The following is a 20,110-nucleotide window of genomic DNA, read 5'->3' as shown; positions in this document are numbered from 1 at the left end:
GCCCGCCCCTTCTTAGCGCCCACGTAGCCAACAAAGAGTTGGTCGTCCACCCGGAACTGTTTTGTGCGGTCCAGATAGAAGGAGAGCGCATGTTTTGGCTCCAGACGGTGGAGCCTCTCATCCTCTTTCGAGGGATGCGGAGGCGGAAAGAAGGTGGGCAAGGTAACAGACTGCCCGATGTGAAAGGCAGTAACCACCTTAGGAAGAAAAGAAGGGCGAGTCCTCAGAACAACCTTGCCTGGATAGACAGAGAGGAAAGGAGGCTTAGAAGAAAGAGCCTGGAGCTCACTTACTCTTGTGGCAGAGGTGATAGCAACCAGGAAAGCAGTCTTGAGAGTGAGAAGACGGAGAGGACAGTTATGAAGTGGCTCAAAGGGAGCGCACATCAGATAGGTTACCATCAGATTCAAGTCCCACTGAGGCATTACAAAGGGGACAGGAGGAAACATGTGAGTAATGCCTTTTAAGAATCTATTAACAACAGGGGACTTGAAAAGAGAAGGCTGATCAGGAAGCTGTAAGAAAGCAGAAACAGCTGAAAGATATCCCTTGATGGTGCCCAGAGCAGAGCCCCTCTGGGTCAGGGAAAGAAGAAAGAGGAGAACCTCAGAAAGCGGGGGGGAAAGGGGATCCACAGCCTTTGCTGTGCACCATGCCACAAATTTGTTCCACCTGCAGGCGTATACCGTGTTAGTGGAAGGACGCCTGGCTGCCAGAATGACATCACAGACTTCAGGAGGCAAGTCAAATGGCATCAACTGCCGCCGCTCAATCTCCACGCATGGAGGTGAAGGCTGGACAGGTTCGGGTGGAGGACCGTTCCCTGCTGCTGCGACAGAAGTTCGTCCTGAAGAGGCAGTCGAATCGGGGAAACAATTGACAGACTGAGTAGCTCAGGATACCAGTATCTTCGTGCCCAATCCCGAGCCACAAGGATGACTTGGGCCCGGTTGTGCCTGATCTTCTTCAGCACTCTGGGCAGAAGTGGTATAGGCGGAAAGGCGTATAACAGACCGCAACTCCACTCGCGACGAAAAGCGTCTCCGAGCGAGTGCCGCCTTGGAAATTCCAACGCGCAGAACTGATGACATTGCGCGTTCTCTTCGGTGGCGAATAGATCTTACCAAGGCTCTCCCCATTGCCGAAAGAGGCCTTGCGCCACGTCCGAGTTCAGACGCCATTCGTGATCCATCATGCACCACCGGCTGAGCTCGTCCGCCCTGGCGTTCAGAGAGCCCACCAGGTGTTGAACCACCAGGGTGATGCCCTGATGTTCCAGCCATGTCCAGAGGCACAGAACCTCCTGACAAAGGGTCCACGACCCCACCCCGCCCTGTTTGTTGCAATACCACATGGCGGTGGTGTTTTCCGTAAACACCTGCACTACACTTCCCCGGACAGAGGGAAGGAATGCCTTCAGTGCAAGCCGGATCGCCCGCAGCTCCAATAGGTTGATATGGAGCAGGGACTCCGCCGGAGACCAGAGGCCTCTGATCTCCGCCTCTCCCATGTGGCCTCCCCATCCCTGGAGGGACGCATCCGTCACCACTACGTGCTCCGGTTGGTGTAGAGAGAGGGATCTGCCGCAGACCCAATCGCGGTCCGTGAGCCACCACTGCAGCTGTCTTGCAGTGCCCTCCGAGATCAGGACATGGTCGGACAGGTTGCCCCGATGTTGAGTCCACTGGAACTTCAGGTCCCACTGCAGAGCCCGCATCCGCCACCTAGTCTACTTTCCTACACTTACCAAGACCAGTTGCTGACACTCCCGGAATGCAGTTCCTTGAAGGTACACCTGTCTATGGACAAAGGTAAGCCTAAGGTCAACAAGTGATAGAAGAGGTATCTGGGTTGTGGGTCTTCAAATTTTTCCTAGATTGAAGATGTGATGATCCTAACGGATATGAGGGTGTTGTTCCAGATCCTGGGTGCACAGATGGAAAACGTATGTTGCCTTGTTTCTTTTTAAGTTTAATATACTGTGGAAATTATATTTCCTTTCTCTATTTTTACTAAAAATAGAGAATGTACAGGAATTGGAGTAGTTTCTTACAACATACTCATAAACACATACCACATGCAGTGGAGATAAACAACATGAAAACATCAGTTGCTACACATGTCCAGGCTATTTTACTGACAAACCGCAGACAACTTCAATGATTACATCAAAATTCAATGGTAGTAATAACTTTGTAATAGTGGAAGAAGAAGTTCTTAAAACACTAGTATAGCGATCGGCCTCGCTGGAGTACACTTCAGGAAAGCCAGACACTTACTGATCATTTCTGTGTATGAGCACATGTTGAAGCCTAGTGGTACTGAATTAGTTCCACACCCTGTTGCTATAAGAACAGCTTATATTTATTGTTTGAAGCAGGGAAATCTGAAGACAGGAGTGCAGACTTTTGTTTGGGCATCTGAAGACAGTCTTGCTCAGGTGGATAAAGCATATTTGGTTATGTTGCAGATTCTAAAACCTTACCTCTTCTCCATGGTCGTTCCTCTTAAAAATATCATTGTGTGCCTGAAACAGACAGGGGCGAATGCGCTTGGCCAACATCTGGATGAAACACTGAATCATTTCAAGACGTTCAGTTCTACTTTGACTTAGAGTACTCTGGAATACAGGAATTTGAAACCAGGTATTAAAAAATAGAAAAAATAAAGAATCATGTTAATCTCAATTACTAGTAAGACAATAAAGATGGTAAACCTTTATGGAATTAAGGTTTTATGGTTCTAGACACAGCTTCCCATGAGTGCTACAAAATACAGTGTCACATTCCAATTCTAACCAATGCATATGGGCAATAAAAACAGAAGTACCAACATCTTTTCTTAGACTATCACAATAATAATAAGAACATTTTTACTTACCTTTACTACTTAACTACATTTCGCTGGGTTTGTAATCTTTCATTTTCACATGCTTGTCATTCCCCCTCGTTAGGTTGAAATACAAAAAGGGATATAAAGGCAGAGGAGCAGAGAAAGACAGGGGATTGATCACAGAGCAAAAGGGGTAGATGTACAAAGATAGAGGTAGCCTGAAAAGTGAGGTGGAGGAAAGTTAACAGAGGTAGAATGAGTGAAAGGGGCAGTGGAAAGGTGAGGCACTGAAATATTGGTGAGGTAAATTAAGAGGTTAGGTAGTGAGCAAGATAGCACTGCAGGAAAAAGAGGTGAGGTAGAGAGGGAGATGTAAGGTAGGGAAAGAAATGAAATAGTGATAAGGGGGATTGGTGAGCAAGAGAAAGGGCTGAAAGAGAGGTAGAGAGAGTTAAGGTAGTAGGCACAGGGAGAGAGAGATAGAGAGGTGCTGTAACGATAAAGATGGGGTAGTGCAAGAAGTGAATAGATGGAGGAAAGATACAGGGAGTTTAGAAGGAAAGAATAGTAGTGAGGTACAAAGAGAGAAGAAGTAGAGAGACTTGAGATAGATAAAGGTGATCACAAGTGATAGATGCAGATGTAGACACCAGGGGGGTCATTACTATGGCGGTCGGACATCGTTGCGAGATTAAGACAGACTGACAAGTATTTGGCGGTCCCACCTGCCAGATCAGAATGCAACCGCCATGTAGGCAGTCGGAAACATCCTTTTTCCAATTTTGGCTTCTGCCGCCGCCCAACAGAGATGTTTTAAACACCCATGCACCATGTGCCAGGTACAAGGGTGCATGGATGTTTGGGGGGCACCATTTGTGTCCCTGTGGCCACATTCCAGTGGTCAACGGGGGATGGGAGACCTGCTTGGGGCCCCTAAAGTCTCTTTTCAGCTGGCTGTTCATGGGGATGGGACCGCCATTAACAGGTAGACAGAAAGGGATATTCTAATCACTAAGGCAGTGCCTGCACAGGCATTGCCCCATTCTAGGGATTAGGAATCCGACCGCCGCACCACTGAATCTTTGAGCCTGTCAGAGGCGGTGGTCCTACCCCCACCTCTGCGGTGTGACCGGCTGCATTCTAATGCAGCGTTCGGACTTATGCCCTAGATGGTTGGCAGACCACCACCAATGGCCTGGTGGCGGTCTGACTGCCATCGTAATGAGTGTCCAAGAGTTATAGAAAGATGGGCAAGGTCATGAGAGAGAGGGAGATGAAGTTGAGTGAGTTATATTGGATATATTGAGAAAAAAGTGAGGTAGACAAAAGTAAGGTGAATAGAGCTGAGCTAGAGAGAGGGTCACATTACAGAGAGGACTAGAGCGAAGGGTTAGTAGAAAGGCCTAAGCTAGCAGAGTCAGGAAGTAAGGAGAGAAAAATTATATTATTTTTCAATTTCATTTAAGCTGGGTAGGTCAGGCAAGCACAATATGGGGTAGATTTATTATTTTGTACTGCAACGCAGAGCCATATTTAATAGAAATGACATGCTGCTGCTGGCTACCCTTCTACTGGGACACAAATAGGCTGCACAGTACCACTCTAAACATTTGTGCCATTGTGCAGAGGTGTGTGCATGCTGTCTAGTATATGATTTGTCAGGAAGCATATCCTTCCAGTACAAACTCCTATGCCTCAACAATTCTAAAATATTACACACATTGTACCTGTGCTGTACAGTGCAGCATATATGCAATGTGTGGAAAGGGGGTAGAAATGTAAACATTTCTTCATGTTAGCGCTTGCTTCAAGGAAGAGTTATCTTTTATGCAAAGCCCATTCTGGCTATCCTAGTATGTCAGGCTTTGCATAAAAAATATGAGTATTTACGCCAATCTGCCCAAGTTACACCCACGTAATGCCCCCATGATGCAAAGTGGTGCAGAGCAGCCCAGAGCACTTTTTTTGCTGTGAAAGGACACCTTTCCAGCACAAAATACCTAAGTAAATACCACTGCAAGCATTTGTGCTGCTTTGCACCACTTTGTGTGACTCTGCCCTGGCGCAAACCCTTAGTAAATCTGACCCTATATTTCTGTTAACAAAGCTCTGCTGTCAAATTGTAAAAATAAACAGATTTTTATGTGCAGCATTCTAATTGCAGGAAGTTTGACTGACTCATTCCCTTTACTAGTTCGTCCTTGGAAAGTGGGGCCCATGGGCAATTGCCCCCTTTTCCCATGCCTTAAAACGTCTCTGTTCCATGTGGACATTCAGGGCAACCAGACCTTTTGATGCTGGTTATAATCTCTGCATGGAATTCCTGCAAAACGAACTAATTACTTACCTTTGGTAATGTAGAACAAGTTACTTAACTTCGGTAACGATATATCTGTAAGAAACATTAGTTAGTTATAGATTCCTTACCTTAGAATTACCCCCAGGCTCAGACTGGATCCGGAAAGATTTTTCGTCAACAGTACCTCTGCACATCAGAAGGTGGCGTTGGTTGCTGGGATGACATCGCAGCAGCTACTTAGAAGCCACCCTCGCACGCTGACGTCTGTTCTGTACATGACTTTCTGTGCCAGAAACGCAGATCCATGCAGGAAACTGACCACTGGTGCACAAAACTAGGGCCCTGAAAGGATATCCTTAACCCTAGAAATTAGTTAGCAGAACAGGAAGGAGGGGTGAGGCGGTAAAGAATCTATACCTAACTAATGTTTCTTACAGATATATATTGTTACCGAAGGTAAGTAACTTGTTCCTCTGAAAGAAACACGTTAGTTATAGATTCCTTACCTTAGAATAGATACCCCAGCAATACCAACCCCGGTGGTGGATCTGCGAACCAAGATCACACAAGAAAGTCCTGGAGAACAGAGCGGCCAAAGAAGCCGTCTCTCCGGACTTGACTGTCAAGGCAGTAGTGTTTAGTAAAGGTTTGCAGCGAAGCCCACGTAGGTGCCTGACAAATGTCATTCAGAGGAACTCCACGTCCTAAAGCAGTAGCGGCTGCCATTGCCCTAGTGGAATGGGCGCGCAGCCCCACTGGAGACTCCTTCTTTGCCAGAGAAGAACAGGCTTTGATACACAAGACGACCCATCGTGAGATAGTTTGTGTGTGTACGGCCCGACCTTTCTTGGCGCCCACGTACCCAACAAAGAGCTGGTCGTCCACCTAGAACTGTTTGGTGCGATCCAAATAATAGGAAAGCACACGTTTTGGGTCCAGACGGTGGAGCCTCTCTTCCTCTTTCGAAGGATGCGGAGGCGGAAAGAAGGTGGGCAAAGTGAAGGTCTGCCTGATGTGGAAGGCAGTGACAACCTTGGGCAGTAAGGATGGACAAGTCCTGAGGACAACTTTGTCCGGATGCACAGAGAGAAAAGGAGGCTTAGAAGAAAGCGCCTGGAGCTCACTCACTCGTCTGGCAGATGTGATGGTTACCAGGAACACAGTTTTGAGAGTCAAGAGCCTCAAAGGACAGTTGTGAAGTGGCTCAAAGGGAGCACTCATTAAATAAGCTAAAACCAGGTTCAAGTCCCACTGAGGCATAATGAGAGGAATAGGAGGAAAAAGATGAGTAATGGCTTTCAAGAAACTATTTACAACCGGGGACTTGATGAGAGAAGGCTGATCAGGAAGCCTTAGAAAGGCGGAAATGGCCGAGAGATAGCCCTTGATAGTGTCCAGAGCAGAGCCCTGCTGGGCCAAAGAAAGGAGGAACAAGAGAACCTCAGAGAGGGGGGCAGAAAGGGGATCCACAGCCTTTGCTGCGCACTATGCCACAAATTTGTTCCATCAGCAGGCGTATACCGTCTTAGCGGAGGGACGCCTGGCTGCCAAGATTACATCACAGATTCCAGGAGGCAAGTCAAATGATGTCAGAAGCTCCTTTTCATCGGAGCGGTTCTGGACACAGTGCAGTTTTGGGCTTATCCTCCCGAGCAGCGAGTCCGGGAATTCAGGCTATGATGACGATCTTTCAGCCTTTATCCCAGGTTTTGGTCAGAATGACCCTGAGGCTACTGGGCCTCATGGCCTCCTGCATCCTGGTGGTGGACTATGCCAGGTGGCATATGCGTTCTCTGCAGTGAGACTTGAAGTTCCAGTGGGTGCAGCATCAGGGGAATCTTTCCGATTGCATCCAGATCTCCTAGGGCACTGCACTTCAATTGCAGTGGTGACAAACAAACCTGGAATGGGTCAACAGCAGAGCCTCTCCCTTCCTCAACCAGAGTTCACAGTGGTGACAGATGCATCACTGCTGGGGTGGGCTGGCCACATTGGAGAGGCGGAGATCAGAAGCCTCTTGTCTCCGGCGGAGTCTGGGCTCCATATCAACCTTCTGGAGCTTCAGGCGATTTGTCCTGCACTAAAGGCATTCCTTACCTCTGTCATGGGAAGAGTAGTGCAGGTGTTCACGGACAACACCACCGCCATGTGGTCCTGCAACAAAGGCGGGTGGGGTCATGGATCCTATGTCAGGAGGCTCTCTGCCTTTGGACATGGCTGGAACATCAGGGCATATCTCTGGTGGTTCAACACCTGGCAAGTTCTCTGAACGCCAGGGCGGCCTAACTCAGACGCATGTGCATGATGGATCACAAATGGCGTCTTCATTCGGAGGTGGTGCAAGGTCTCTTTCAGCAGTGGGGAGAGCCTTGGTTAGATCTATTAGCCACCGAAGAGAACGCGCAATGTCAGCAGTTCTGCACGTTGGAATTTCCGAGGCGGCACTCGCTAGGCAACGCTTTTCGTCTCGAGTGGAGTTGCGGTCTTCTATACGCCTTTCTGCCTATACCACTTCTGCCCAGAGTGCGGAAGAAGATCAAGCGCGACCGAGCCCAAGTCATTCTTGTGGCACCGGATTGGGCACGAAAAGTCTGGTATCCATAGCTATTACACATGGCCATCAATTTTCCGATCGGACTGCCTCTTTGAGAGGTTCTTTTGTCGGAGCAGCAGGGGACTGTCCTCCACCCGAACCTGTCCAACCTCCACTTCCTTGTGTGGAGATTGAATGGCAACAGTTGACAGCTTTAGACCTTCCAGAAGTCTGTAATGTTATCTTGGCAGCCAGGCGTCCCTCCACCAAAACGGTATACGCCTGTAGATGGAACAAGTTTTTGGCAAGGTGTGCAGCAAAGGGTGTGGATCCCCTTTCTGCCCCCCTTTCAGAGGTTCTCCTCTTTATTCTTTCTTTGGCCCAGCAGGGCTCTGCTCTGGGCATTCTCAAAGGCTATCTTACGGCCATTTCAGCCTTCCTTCGGCTGCCTGCCCAGCCTTCTATTTTCAAGTTCCCTATTGTAAATCGCTTCCTTAAGGGCATTACTCACTTGTTTCCTCCAACCCCTTTAGTAATGCCCCAGTGATACTAGAACCTGGTTCTCACTTATCTTATGTGTGCTTCTTTCGAGCTGCTACATAACTGTCCTGTCAGACTTCTGACCCTTAAAACTGCCTTTCTTGTTGCCATCACCTCTGCTCGCAGGGTGAGTGAGCTTCAAGACCTTTCTTCTAAACCTCCTTTCCTGGCTGTTCATCCAGACAAAGTTGTCCTTCGCACTAGGCTTCTTTCCTTCCCAAAGTGGTTACCTCTTTCCACATAGAACAGACCATCACTTTGCCCACCTTCTTTACGTCTACACATCCTTCTAAAGAGGAAGACAGGCTCCATCGTCTGGATCCAAAACGTGCGCTTTCGTTCTATCTGGATCGCACAAAACATTTCCTGGCGGATGACCAGCTCCTTGTTGGTTATGTAGGCGCCAAGAAAGGTCAGGCCGTGCATAAACGGACCAACTCCAGATGGGTCATTCTTTGCATCTAAATCTGCTATACCTTAGTGAAAAAGGAACCTCCAGTGGGGTTGCGTGTCCATTCCACCAGGGCGACGGCAGCCACTACTGCTTTGGGACATGGAGTCCCCCTTCTTGACATGTACCAGGCAGCTACGTGGGCTTCACTGCACACATTTACCAAACACTACTGCCTGGACAGCAAAGTCCAGAGAGACGGCTTCTTTGACCGTTCAGTTCTCCAGGACTTTCTGTTGTGAACTTGGTTCAAAGACCCACCACCGCAGTTAGTATTGCTGGGGTATCTATTCTAAGGTGAGGAATCCATAACTAATTGTCTCTTCCAGATGAACAAGTTACTTACCTCCGGTAGTGATATACCCATAAGAGACATAGATTAGTTAGGGCTTCCTCACTGCCCTACCCAACCTCCCTGTTCTGCGAACTGACTTCCAAGGTAAGGGACTCCCTTTCAGGGCCCTAGTGTTTTGTGCACCAGTGGTCAGTCCCTTGCATGGCGCTGCTCTTCTGGCGTGGAATGTCATGTAAATAACTGACGTCAGCGCGCAAGGGCGGCATCTAAGTAGATACCGCGATGTCATTCCGGCGACCACGATGCCAACGACGAACGCAGAATCAACCGACGCCACCTATCGACACGCAGGGGTACTGCTGAGAAAAAATTCTCTGGATCCAGTTTGACACCTGGGGTCTAAGGTGAGGAATCCATAACTAATCTATGTCTCTTACAGATATATCGTTACCGAAGGTAAGTAACTTGTTCGCCAATTTATAACCTTCTCAGGAACTCAATTTTTTAAATAGTCAAGCACAGCCTTATATTTGTCTGCTATCTCTGTAGCATGTGCATTTTTAGAATCAATTTCTGCTGGTTCGTGTGTTAGCCATCCAACCACAACGTTACCTTCCTGCAACAAATCTCCAGGAACCTCAATCTCAAATAATGAATTCAAATAGGTTCACGTCTGAGAAATATTTGTCAACTTATGTACATCATCAGACTATTTTGCTGGATCCTCTCTCAATATAGGAAAAGTTTGTGTAAAATGTATACATATCAGTTTGTGTTCATGACACATGCACAGTATTCCCTCCATGAACTTCTCTCTAAGGGAATTTTAAACTTTCCCTACTACCAACTTCCAAATCCCTTGTAACACTCGTTGCCCTACCTTCAGCCCTTTTTATTCTATTTTCATTAGCTCTCCCTTCCTGTCATCATTCTGGATACTTATTCAAATCACTCCAATCCCTGTATTTTTTTCAATTAAGTTCTTAATGTGAGCCCTGAAAGTAATCAAACCCATTTCTTTGATTTCATCATGTGTCAAATCCATTTTATAGTTTTGTTTCACATGTTTTATTTTACTGGTGTTGACTTCCAAATCATCAGCCAATTCTACTAATTTATCATGCGCTTTATTTGAATATCTCGCTGCTTCTTTAATTAAATCTAATTTCAACAGCATTTTAAGTTAACAGTCTACTCAAATCCACACTGCCGGGATGCATTTCACCAAATTCAATTTTTAAAATGCCAATGCTAATTTATTCAAGGGGCTCCTCATCTGCCACTATTCTTTCAGGTGTGGTAGCTTGATTCTGAGTTTCAGATTGCATCTCCCAACATGCGCAGTTTTCACGAAGAAGTCGCGATGGAGGAAGAGGGCAGCCCAAGGACGCCCCAGATAAGATAATAAGTTTTCTTGGTCTTTAAATCGTTTTTTTTAAACGTACACAAAATTGTTAATAGTGCGGGTGGGAGGCCAACTCCGCTCTGCCGTGAGTGTGCGGAAGTTTGCCTACTCCGCGGAGCAGGCAAAACTCCGCACACTCTGTGGGCGGAGCGGAGTTGTCCGCCCACGGTTAGTACTGCTGTCCTTAATAACTCTGTTGGTGCACTTGCTACCACTCCAGTAGGAGCTTGCACCACTATGCTCTCTCTTCTAGCACCTGTATACGCTTCCACAATAGTTAGAGTTGGGTCTGTTACTCTTTCTGTATATAGATGAGATCATGAATTTAAAAGCTCACTTATAAATTTACCATCATAATCAGAATCATCTGCTTCTTTTTCTTTTTTGTTCGTATTGTTTTGTTATCATTTCCAATAATTAGTACAGCAAATGTCTTTATAGATTTGATCATATCCTCCCTCCAACTCTTTTCCTGCTGATCCAATTTACTTTCAAGTCAATGCCTAAATGAATTCTTCACCTGCTTTGTTGCATTTTTTCTCTCTGTCTCTGTCACCATGTGATCCAGTTTATTAAGTGCCTCAAACTGATTAGCTCTAATGGAAATTGTAAAACAACATCATGTGCAGTATATACCAATTAGAAATCCATGCACACTTATAGTGCCCAATCTCTTTCATCATTTCGTAGGCTGACGTTCCTTCTGCGGAACATTTCTGACCCTAGGCACCACAGTAACCTTAGACTTTCCTAAAAAACCTCCTTGTAGGAGTCTGGATTAGTAAATGATGCACACTCTCAGGTGTGGTGCACACTGCACTAATTCAGGCCACCCTTATGGTGATTTTAGTTGTCTTTGATAACCATAGAAAGCTCTCAAAGTAGTAGCTGTGGAGAGCAGTCTTCAGGCTTATTTTGAAGGAGTGTAAAGCAGCTTGTTTTACCACATTTAATTGACAGTGTAGAGTAGATAAAAAGACGACACAGCGTTTTATAAAAAATAAGTCTATTTATTACACAACACAATCACTAACACATTGGAATATCTCCTACCCGAAATGATCAACAATACACAGAAGAATACTTCAAAAGAACCAGGTAAGTAGCCCAAATATACACTGGTCTCCAGCGGGAGACCGAATCATGTACTAAGAAAGTGGAATGCGAACTGCAAAGGAGAACAGGACTTGGACCAGAAGACTCAGAGGAGCAGAGGTCACAAGGAACCACCCAAGGTAAGTACCCAGGAACCCCAGGGAGGCTGTGTGCAGAGTGGAAACGCAGCCGTATGCCCAATAGAAGTCAATGGAGACGTCACGGTTGCAGTTTTAAAGATGAAGGACTATTCCCAGAGGACCCCACAGAAACCCTTTGGATGATGGAAGATTGGAGAGACACCCCACCCGAAGATGACAAAGGAACAAGGTTATCTGCACCAGGGAAGCCGGGTGCGAAGGGGTGAAGTGACTTTGGAACCTTCCGTGGACGACAATGGAACACTAGGAAGAAGATGCCTCTGGAGAAACCTGTGAGGGAGTCCGCTGGAATCCAAGAGTAGATTCTTGAAGTGGAGAACCTGCAAGCAGAAGGGAAAGAGTTTATGCCACTCAGAGGTGAACAGGAGACATTGTAGCTGCAGATGTGATGATCAGGCAATGCTGAGGAATACTAGGAGCCATGCACGTACTGCCCCACGTCAGCTATTGGTATTTTGGTGGTTGGTGTCAGGCGGGAGCCCCAACAGGCCTTGGTACCGCAAATGGCGTGAAAAGCGAAAAGATGTATTAGTTGGGACCAGAAAGGTCCAAGGGACTCATCAGTTGCAGGAGAGTCAGAGCAGGCCCTGAGCAATCAGGCGAGCCCACTGAAGCAAAGGAAGACACTTGAGAGGACTCACAGGCCGGAAGTACAGGAGTCGCAAGAGGACCTCAGGCAGCTCACCAAAGAAGGAAGCCCACAGTGTAGAGGATGCAGTGAGGATGCTGATCTTCGAGGGATGAGGTGCTGGAGGCTGGAGCTTCTTGTAACCTGAAGAACTCTGGAGTACAGACTCAGAGCCAACAAGCCTTGGCAACGGCAAGTCAATGCAGTGCACAGGCGATTGGTCCTAGCCGCTACAACAAGGGATACTGTCCTTAAAATTGCTGAGAAGACAGGTCAGGCCTCTAGGGAGATGCAGACCCACCACCTGTGTTGCTAGGCCTTGGGAAGTCCATAGGACGCCAGGAGCAGCAGACCTATCACCTTCTTTGTGGTACCTGCAGATGCAGGAGAGTGACTCCTTCACTCCAAGGGAGATTACTTCGGATGTCCTTGATGCCCACAGGCCTTCTAGAGAACCCGGATGAAGCACAGACACAGATGGCACGGAAGACTTGAAGAACAGCGAGACCAGGAGAAGCAGGAGTCTTCTTTGATGCAGTCTCAGTTACAGTCAAAGTCCAATTGTCCAGACGGTCGAAGAGTGATTGGTTTCGAAGGTGAGTCTTGTTTCAATACGAATGTGAGAACCCACCCACACGGGAGCCCTTAAGTACCCTAGGGAAAGGGATGGAATGATTCAGGGTCGCTCCCAGAGGAGGGGCTGGACAGAGGGGAGGATACTTCCCTGTCCTTTGTTCAGTTTCACCCTGGAGCGGGAACCAAGGGATTCGGCATTGGCTCAAACTGGAGTATGCAAGGAGGGCACCAAATGTGTCCTTCAATGCAATCTGGTGGTGCTGTAAAGTGCCCCCACCCCAGCCCAACACACTAAGTCCTGTCTTGGAGGTGGTCACATCTCCCCGTGATAGGAAACCTATTGTTCTACCTTCCACTGCTCAAGCTCAGCTCAGCAGCAGGAGGGCAGAATCGTGTCTGTGACTGGCAGTAGCACTAGTTTGCTGGCAGAACCTGAAAGGCTGTTACCAGGAGTACAGGGGGGTCCCCTAAGAAGCCCCCAGTACATGGGATCATACTTCCAGCACTGGAATAGGTGATGGGGTCTGATTCCAACATGTCTGATACCAAACATGACCAGGTTCAATGCAGCCATTATATAGTAAGACATCTTGTATTGACTGTTGTTTACTATATACCTTTAAATGGCTTATCACACTTACAAAGACTGGAGAACCGACTTTGGGGTTTTGTAGGGGTGCCCTGCTCACACAGGGGCACCCTTACACTTGTAACCAAGCACCCTGCCCTCAGGACTGAAGGGTCTACCATAGGGGTGACTTATAGGTTTTAAGTGCAGTGACCTCAGACATAAGGAAACGTATATCTGTTATGAGAGGTGCAAGCACCGACTCACACAGGCTGCCATGGCACACCTACAGTCACAGTTTACGTGGAATCCAATATGTGGTACACTACATGCTGCATCCCATGGGAGAACCCTGGTGCATCTATGCTCTGGGTACCTCAGTATCATATACTAGGGATTTATAAGGGTACACCAGTAGCCAACAGGGGACATACCAAATACTAACCAAAGTCAATTTAGGGGAGAGAGCACAGTTGCTGGAGTCGTGATTAGAAGGATCCCAACAAACTACAGTCATAACACCCTGACACCAGGCAAATAGTAGAGGTAACCATGCTAGGAAGATCCTACCATCCTACATAAACCCCTCCCAAACGAAAGAAGATAAGACTAACCTTGCTTAATTGAGTCTTTATTTTCTAAGTGGCCTTATAAAGAAGGTTCAACTGCACTGGCATGGATACTCCCTTGTCTGTGTTTCACTGAGGGATTCCTACCCTGAAGGGATTTGGACACTCTCTAAAGTTTGTTGTTTCTATCTGTCAATTGTTTGAGCCAAGAGAGGGGCCTGGTGGTGTGTCTGAACAGGATGGTGAGGGCCAAGCAGTGATGGGCGTAACTTCTTCAGAGCACAGACCACAGCAGAGGCTTTCCTCTCTATAACTGACCTGTACTTTTATCTACGGGTCAACTTTCTGCTGATCACAGCTTTTTGTTGATCATGTCTGTCTTTAGCAATGTGTGGCCAGTTAATGTGTGGGATATCCCTTTCCCATGTCTTACTTTGCCCAACATGGTCCACACAGGGAATTGTATTAGCTAGGGGTAAGAAGGATCTCTTAGATTGCTGAGGGTCATCCAACTTCCTAGTATTACCAGGCTTGGTGTCTATAATCTGAAACTGAGGGTATTCTTCTTTGCAGTGGGCTCTCTGGGGTCCACTGGCGTCCCTGGACTTTTCTGCAGCACCAGTATGACTGAGGCTTTGAAGAGAGAGACAGGATTCCTGCTCCAGGCCTAATTCCTCCTTGGAAGGTCCCACTGCTCCCAGTAGCTCTGCCCCGATAGGCCCAAGCTCCTCTGGTGCAGTTCCCTCACAAGGGGTAATATCATCTCTCTAAAGAAGCTAACCCTCACTTGAAGTCTGGGGGGAGGAGGACTCTTCTTTCTCCCGTTTGCTCTCTGAGGGAACTGATTGGGCCCTCATTACATGCTCCACTGCTCCTTGACTTCTCTGCGGTTGGATTTCTGCCCTATGGGTCACGCCAACATGGTCAGGGATGTCTAGCATGGCTAGATGGGCGTTTAAGTCCACCTCAGCCCAGGGTAAGTTTCCCAACCATTGCCCAGGAGACAATCATCAGGCAGTTTGGGGGATACTGCAACTCTTTTAAGATCAGTTACCCCTCTCCAGATGAGACTGACTACTGCCATGGGATGATCTGTCCAGACATTGTCAACATTGGTCACTGGGTAAATCTGACTAGTTCGAATCTGATCAGGGTACACAAGTTCCCCTGTCACCAGAGTGACACTGGCACCTGTGACCGTGTAAGCTACAGCTTCCTGACTATGGATGAGGGACTGCTGTCTGTATTTGCCTAAAGTTAGTGGGACCTACAAAAAGAGTGGCAAGCTCAATTCCTCAATCACAGAATAAGCAGCCTGAGTGGGTGCTCTGTCTAAGCCAGAACCCACTTCAGTACCCAAGGTGAACCCAGATATGGTCTTGGGAGTACTACTACTATCAGTGCTAGGGGGTGTAGTAGTAGTACCTCTGGTGCTAGACTTAGAGGAATTGGCATTTTTACCCTATTGCCTTTTTCTTACACAAATAGCACCAAGGTTTCCTGTTAAAGGAGGAAGAGGATTGGGGCACAACCCCAGAGGAAGATTTTTGGGTCTCTTCTGAAGGCTTGAGATGTCTTCCCACCTTTCTCTTGGGCTTTAGAAGAATCTTGCTTCTTCTGGTCACCACCACCATTAGACTTCTGTTTCACCCTGGAATGAACCCACTTGTCTGCCTTCTTTGCCAATTCTTGGGGAGAGGTCAGATCCAAGTCCACCAGGTACTGGTGCAGTTGCTGATTTTGACAGTTAATAACCCTTTCGCTGCTAGGCCATCCCGACTCCCCCGTTGCTAGACCTTTTTTTTTTAAAGCTATTTGGGGTAGTTCACGATTAGGCCCCTGTAACTTTTTGTCCGCATAAGGTATCCACGCCAAATTCGTGTCCTTTTCTTCCAACATCATGAGGATTTTAAAGGTTTGTGGATTACCCTGGAGGGGACCCAGAATTATTTTGTGAAAACTGGGGAAAAGGGCTGCAGAAGAAAGTGTCTGTTTTTTCCCCTGCAATTGCTATTAACCCCTTCGCTGCCAGGCCTTTTCCCCTCCTGTGCCACGCCCTTTTTTGGCAATTGCGGGTAGTGCGCGCTTAGACCCCTGTAACTTTTTGACCACATAAGGTATCCACGCCAAATTTGCGTCCTTTTCTTCCAACATCATGGGGATTCTAAAGATACTCATGGTTTGTGGATTCTCCTAGAGGGGTCACAGAAATGAGCCAAAATACAGCAAAATTTTGTTTTTTTTCGGAAAAATTGGAAAAACGGGCTGCAAATGAAAGCATCTGGGTTTTTCCCTCCAAATGTTATCAAAAAAGGGTTTGTGGGGTTGAAATCACCAATTTCCCAGCTTTTCGGGGATCCCAACATTTTTTACACAGTTTTGGTATTTTTCTGGGACATAGCCTAATTTAGCAATTTTTTGTGCTTTTGACCTCCTTCCAGTTAATGGCAGAAATGGGTACAAAAGCAATAATGGATCCTGGAAAGCTATACATTTTCGAGAAGAAGACAAAATTCTGAATTTAGCAAGGGGTCATTTGTGTAGATCCATCAAGGTTTTTTTTATAGAAACTAACAGTTAAATATAGGATAAATTGAAAATTAGTTGAAAAAAAAAGCCTTTTGTGTCAACGTTTTCACCTCTAACTTCTTCTAATTAAGACAGCTCTTTGAAAGCAATATACCATTACATCCGCTGGACATTACTGGTTGTGGGGATATATAGGACTTGTAGGTTCACCAAGAACCCGACGAAACCAGAGCCAAAAACTGAGCAGCAACTTGCAATGGTTTTTTATTATGTACCGGGTATATAGTAATTATTCTGTAAAAATGTGTACATGGCAAAATTGGTATGAAAGACACCTATGTATTTCTGAAATGGGAAAGAAATATAGAGTTTAGAAACAGTAGATATTTGCACATTTCTGAAATTGGGAATACTCATACTAGCATGAGAATTATCAGTCATTTTTTTAGAATGACTTCTTTTTTACACAATATCTTTCATTTGGAAGGCAGAAATGCATCGAAAGTCAATAGATAATAACAGTTCCTTTACAAAACTGAATTACCCTAAGTCTACCGATAAAAATGGTACCTCACTTGTGTGGGTAGGCATAGTGCCCGCGACTGGAAACGGCGCAAAACACAACGTGGTCACAACTCAATATCGCAGTGAAAATTTACCCTTTTATGGCAAAGTGCCTAGCTCTAGTTTTTTAACCCTAGCTCTGCGGGCACCTTGGGAAACCTAGCAAACCTATACATTTTTAAAACCTAGACACCCAGGGGAATCCAGGATGGGGTGACTTGACTGCCTCCCACCAGGGTCTGTTACCCAGAATTCCTTGCAAACCTAAAAAATTGACAAAAAAAACACATTTTCCCCACATTTCTGTGGTGGAAAGTTCCGGGATCTGCGTGGATCCACAAATTTCCACCCACCCCGCGTTCCCCAAAGTCTTACGAGAAAAACGGTACCTCACTTGTGTGGGTCGGCCTAGTGCCCACGACAGGAAACGGCGCAAAACGCAACGTGGTCACACCTCAATTTCGCAGTAAAAAATGACTCTTTTTTGGCAAAATGTCTAGCTGTAGTTTTTGAACCCTAGCTCTTCGGGCACCATGGGAAATGTGAGAAGTTGGCCTGGCATATGCTGTTCCTAGTTATAGGGACACCTTGCACCAGTCCAATTCAACTCTTATTGATGATAGGTTTAAGACAACCTTTAAAGAAAGCTATCCTAGTGGTAGCTGTGGAGAGCAGCCTTCAGGCTAAGTCTTGAAGGAGTGTTAAGCTTATTGTTTTACCATAATAACCTCTTGAATAACCAAATGAAAGAGTAGTCCACACAGGTATATATATATAAAATATATGTATTTATTCTAAGTAGAATCCCACAGACACTTTATGTGACTAGTGGCAAAGTTACAAGTTAAACAAGCATTTATAAACACAATAAATAGCACAGAAATCAATGGGCCCCAGGGGGGGACCAAACCATATACTAAAATAGTGGTATAAGAACCACGACAATTCTACAGGCAATGCCTAGGGCATTCAGGATCGCTTGCCCCTTCAGAATCCACCCACAGTTATGAGGAAGGGGACCCACGGGAGGCGTGTGCAGTGCAAACAGCTGCTATCGGGATCGCAATGTTAGCCTATGGAGAATGTCGCGGTTGAATATTTAAAGTTAAAGGACACTTCTAGCAGTAGTACAAAGTTAAGGCTTGAAACTTAAGGCTTTGGAGAGCCCACCACCACGGGAGTACCGAAGTACCACTGTTACCTGCCCCAGGGAAGCCGGGTGCATAGGTCGATTCTTGTGTCGGGTCGTGGGCTGATTTTCAATGGAAAAGTAGTCCAAACTGCTGCTAGCTGAAAGCGTCGTTGAAGTCGTGAAGATTAAAGAGGTAGGAAATGTAGAGAAGGACCTGAAAGCAGAGGGGACAGAGTCTGGGTCACGGCACAGTGACCAGGGAGCTCACAGGAAGGAGCTCGTGGATGTCGGGTGCTTCAGGTGATGAAGGTGCAGCTAGGCTCTGCAGTCACGGGCTCCGGGAGGTTTCAAGGAAGGCCAGCTTCTGAAGGGCGACTGTCCCACGTCGGATGAGGGTCGCTGCGGTGTTAGTGTCCCGATTGGATCCACTAAGCATTGGCAACCGCAACCCACGCAAGATGTACAAAGCAGCTGCTGGTGCAGACCCACGAGGTCTGAGGGTGCTCTCCTTTGGAGGGAGCGCAGAGCAGGCCTGGAGCAACCAGGGGAACTCTTGGATGTTAAGATTGTCCTCTGCCAGGGCCCACAAGTTGAGAGACAAGGGACCGCGGAAGGCAGCAAAATGGAGTGCGTAAAAGGGCTCCCACGGGCCACCGGAGCAGGCCAGGGAGCTGAGATTTGGCACAAATGCTGCTGGATGGTTGGCTCAGAAATGGGCCAAAGCACAACTTCCCCACTGGTCGGGGTCATGTGCTATGCAAGAGGTGGCCGGTGTCTCGGGGTATGCGGGGATCTCGACACCCACGTGGTCCAGGGTGCTCAGACTTGCTGGGCACGCTCACAGGACGCTGGGATGCACTGGAGACCCACCTCGAGGTTGCTGGAAGGCGTCAAAGGTCATGAGAGCAGCGAAGTTCCAACCGGGTGTCTTGCAGTCTTTTAGGTGCCTGCCAAGCAGGGGGATAACTCCTTTATCCCAAGGGAGATTTCTTCAGTCAGCTGGGCAGCAGCTCGTCGAAGGTCAGTTCTGTGAAGTTCTGGATTAATCTGAGGCTCTGGGGCCATGTTATTCACTTATATCCCCAAGATTAGGGGATGGTCCCAACTGGAGCCTGCCAATCAGAGTAGAGGCGGGAAAGGGTGGCTACACCCATTCCCCTTTGTGTGTTTCCCGCCTGGGCGAGGGTCAGGATGCCCCTGAACCGGTTCCAGGCGGTGTATGCAGAATTGGGGCTCTGCAGTTGCCTACGTGCAACTCTGAAAGGACATTTGGTGCACCCACCCTGTTCCAATCCACATATCCTGTCTGGTGAGGTGCTGGCACCTCCCTGCCACAGGAGCCCTATTGTCCAGATGGCGAGGCTGGGGTTTTCCCCAGCAACAGCCAGCCAGAACCGTGTAGGTGGCGGACAGTAGCCATTTTGTGGTACATGTGCACTTTTAAATTGGTTTCTAAATTCTACCGCTTTTCCCATATCGCCCTCCTAGCAAGGGGGAATCGTACCCTCATGCCCATGGCTGGACTGGGGGTATGATTCCTACATGTTTGACACCAAACACGATATGGTTCTGTGTAGCCATTCTCAAGTTATCGCGATGACGCGTTTCACTTATAATGCGGTTAGGAGTATATGGTATGGCTACACTACAAACAACCCAGTAATGATTTTACGAAGGTTGCAGAGAGGCCCTACTCACGTAGGGGTCCCCCCTCACACATACCCCAGCACCCAGCCCTGTAGGATTACCAGGGCCTGCCATAGGGGTGACCTATGAGATTATGTGTTGTAATGGTGTGGGATATAGGGTACCTACATCCCTGTAAGGGGTGCTAGCACCACCTTACCCAGACTACAGTAGTGGTCTGGTGGTGTCAGTTTGGTTGCTGTCCCAGGGTGGCACAATTAGTGCTGCAGCCCTGGTAGGCCTACTG

The 20,110-nt window shown here is 47.3% G+C and overlaps 1 protein-coding gene across 1 annotated transcript in view; it reads right to left on the bottom strand.

Annotated features, from left to right (window-relative positions):
* LOC146811315 (uncharacterized) overlaps positions 1 to 20,110 on the bottom strand; it is a 1,339,659-nt gene that overhangs the window by 722,485 nt on the left and 597,064 nt on the right. The window contains exon 10 of the mRNA XM_085615056.1: positions 2,486 to 2,620. Within this exon, the coding sequence (XP_085471182.1) occupies positions 2,486 to 2,620 (135 nt within the window). The remainder of the gene's footprint in view (positions 1 to 2,485; positions 2,621 to 20,110) is intronic.

This window comes from Triturus cristatus, chromosome 7 (genome assembly GCF_964204655.1).
Source record: "Triturus cristatus chromosome 7, aTriCri1.1, whole genome shotgun sequence".
NCBI lineage: Eukaryota > Metazoa > Chordata > Amphibia > Caudata > Salamandridae > Triturus > Triturus cristatus.
Note: the sequence above shows the minus strand (reverse complement) of the source record. Positions and strands in the feature narration are given on the sequence as shown.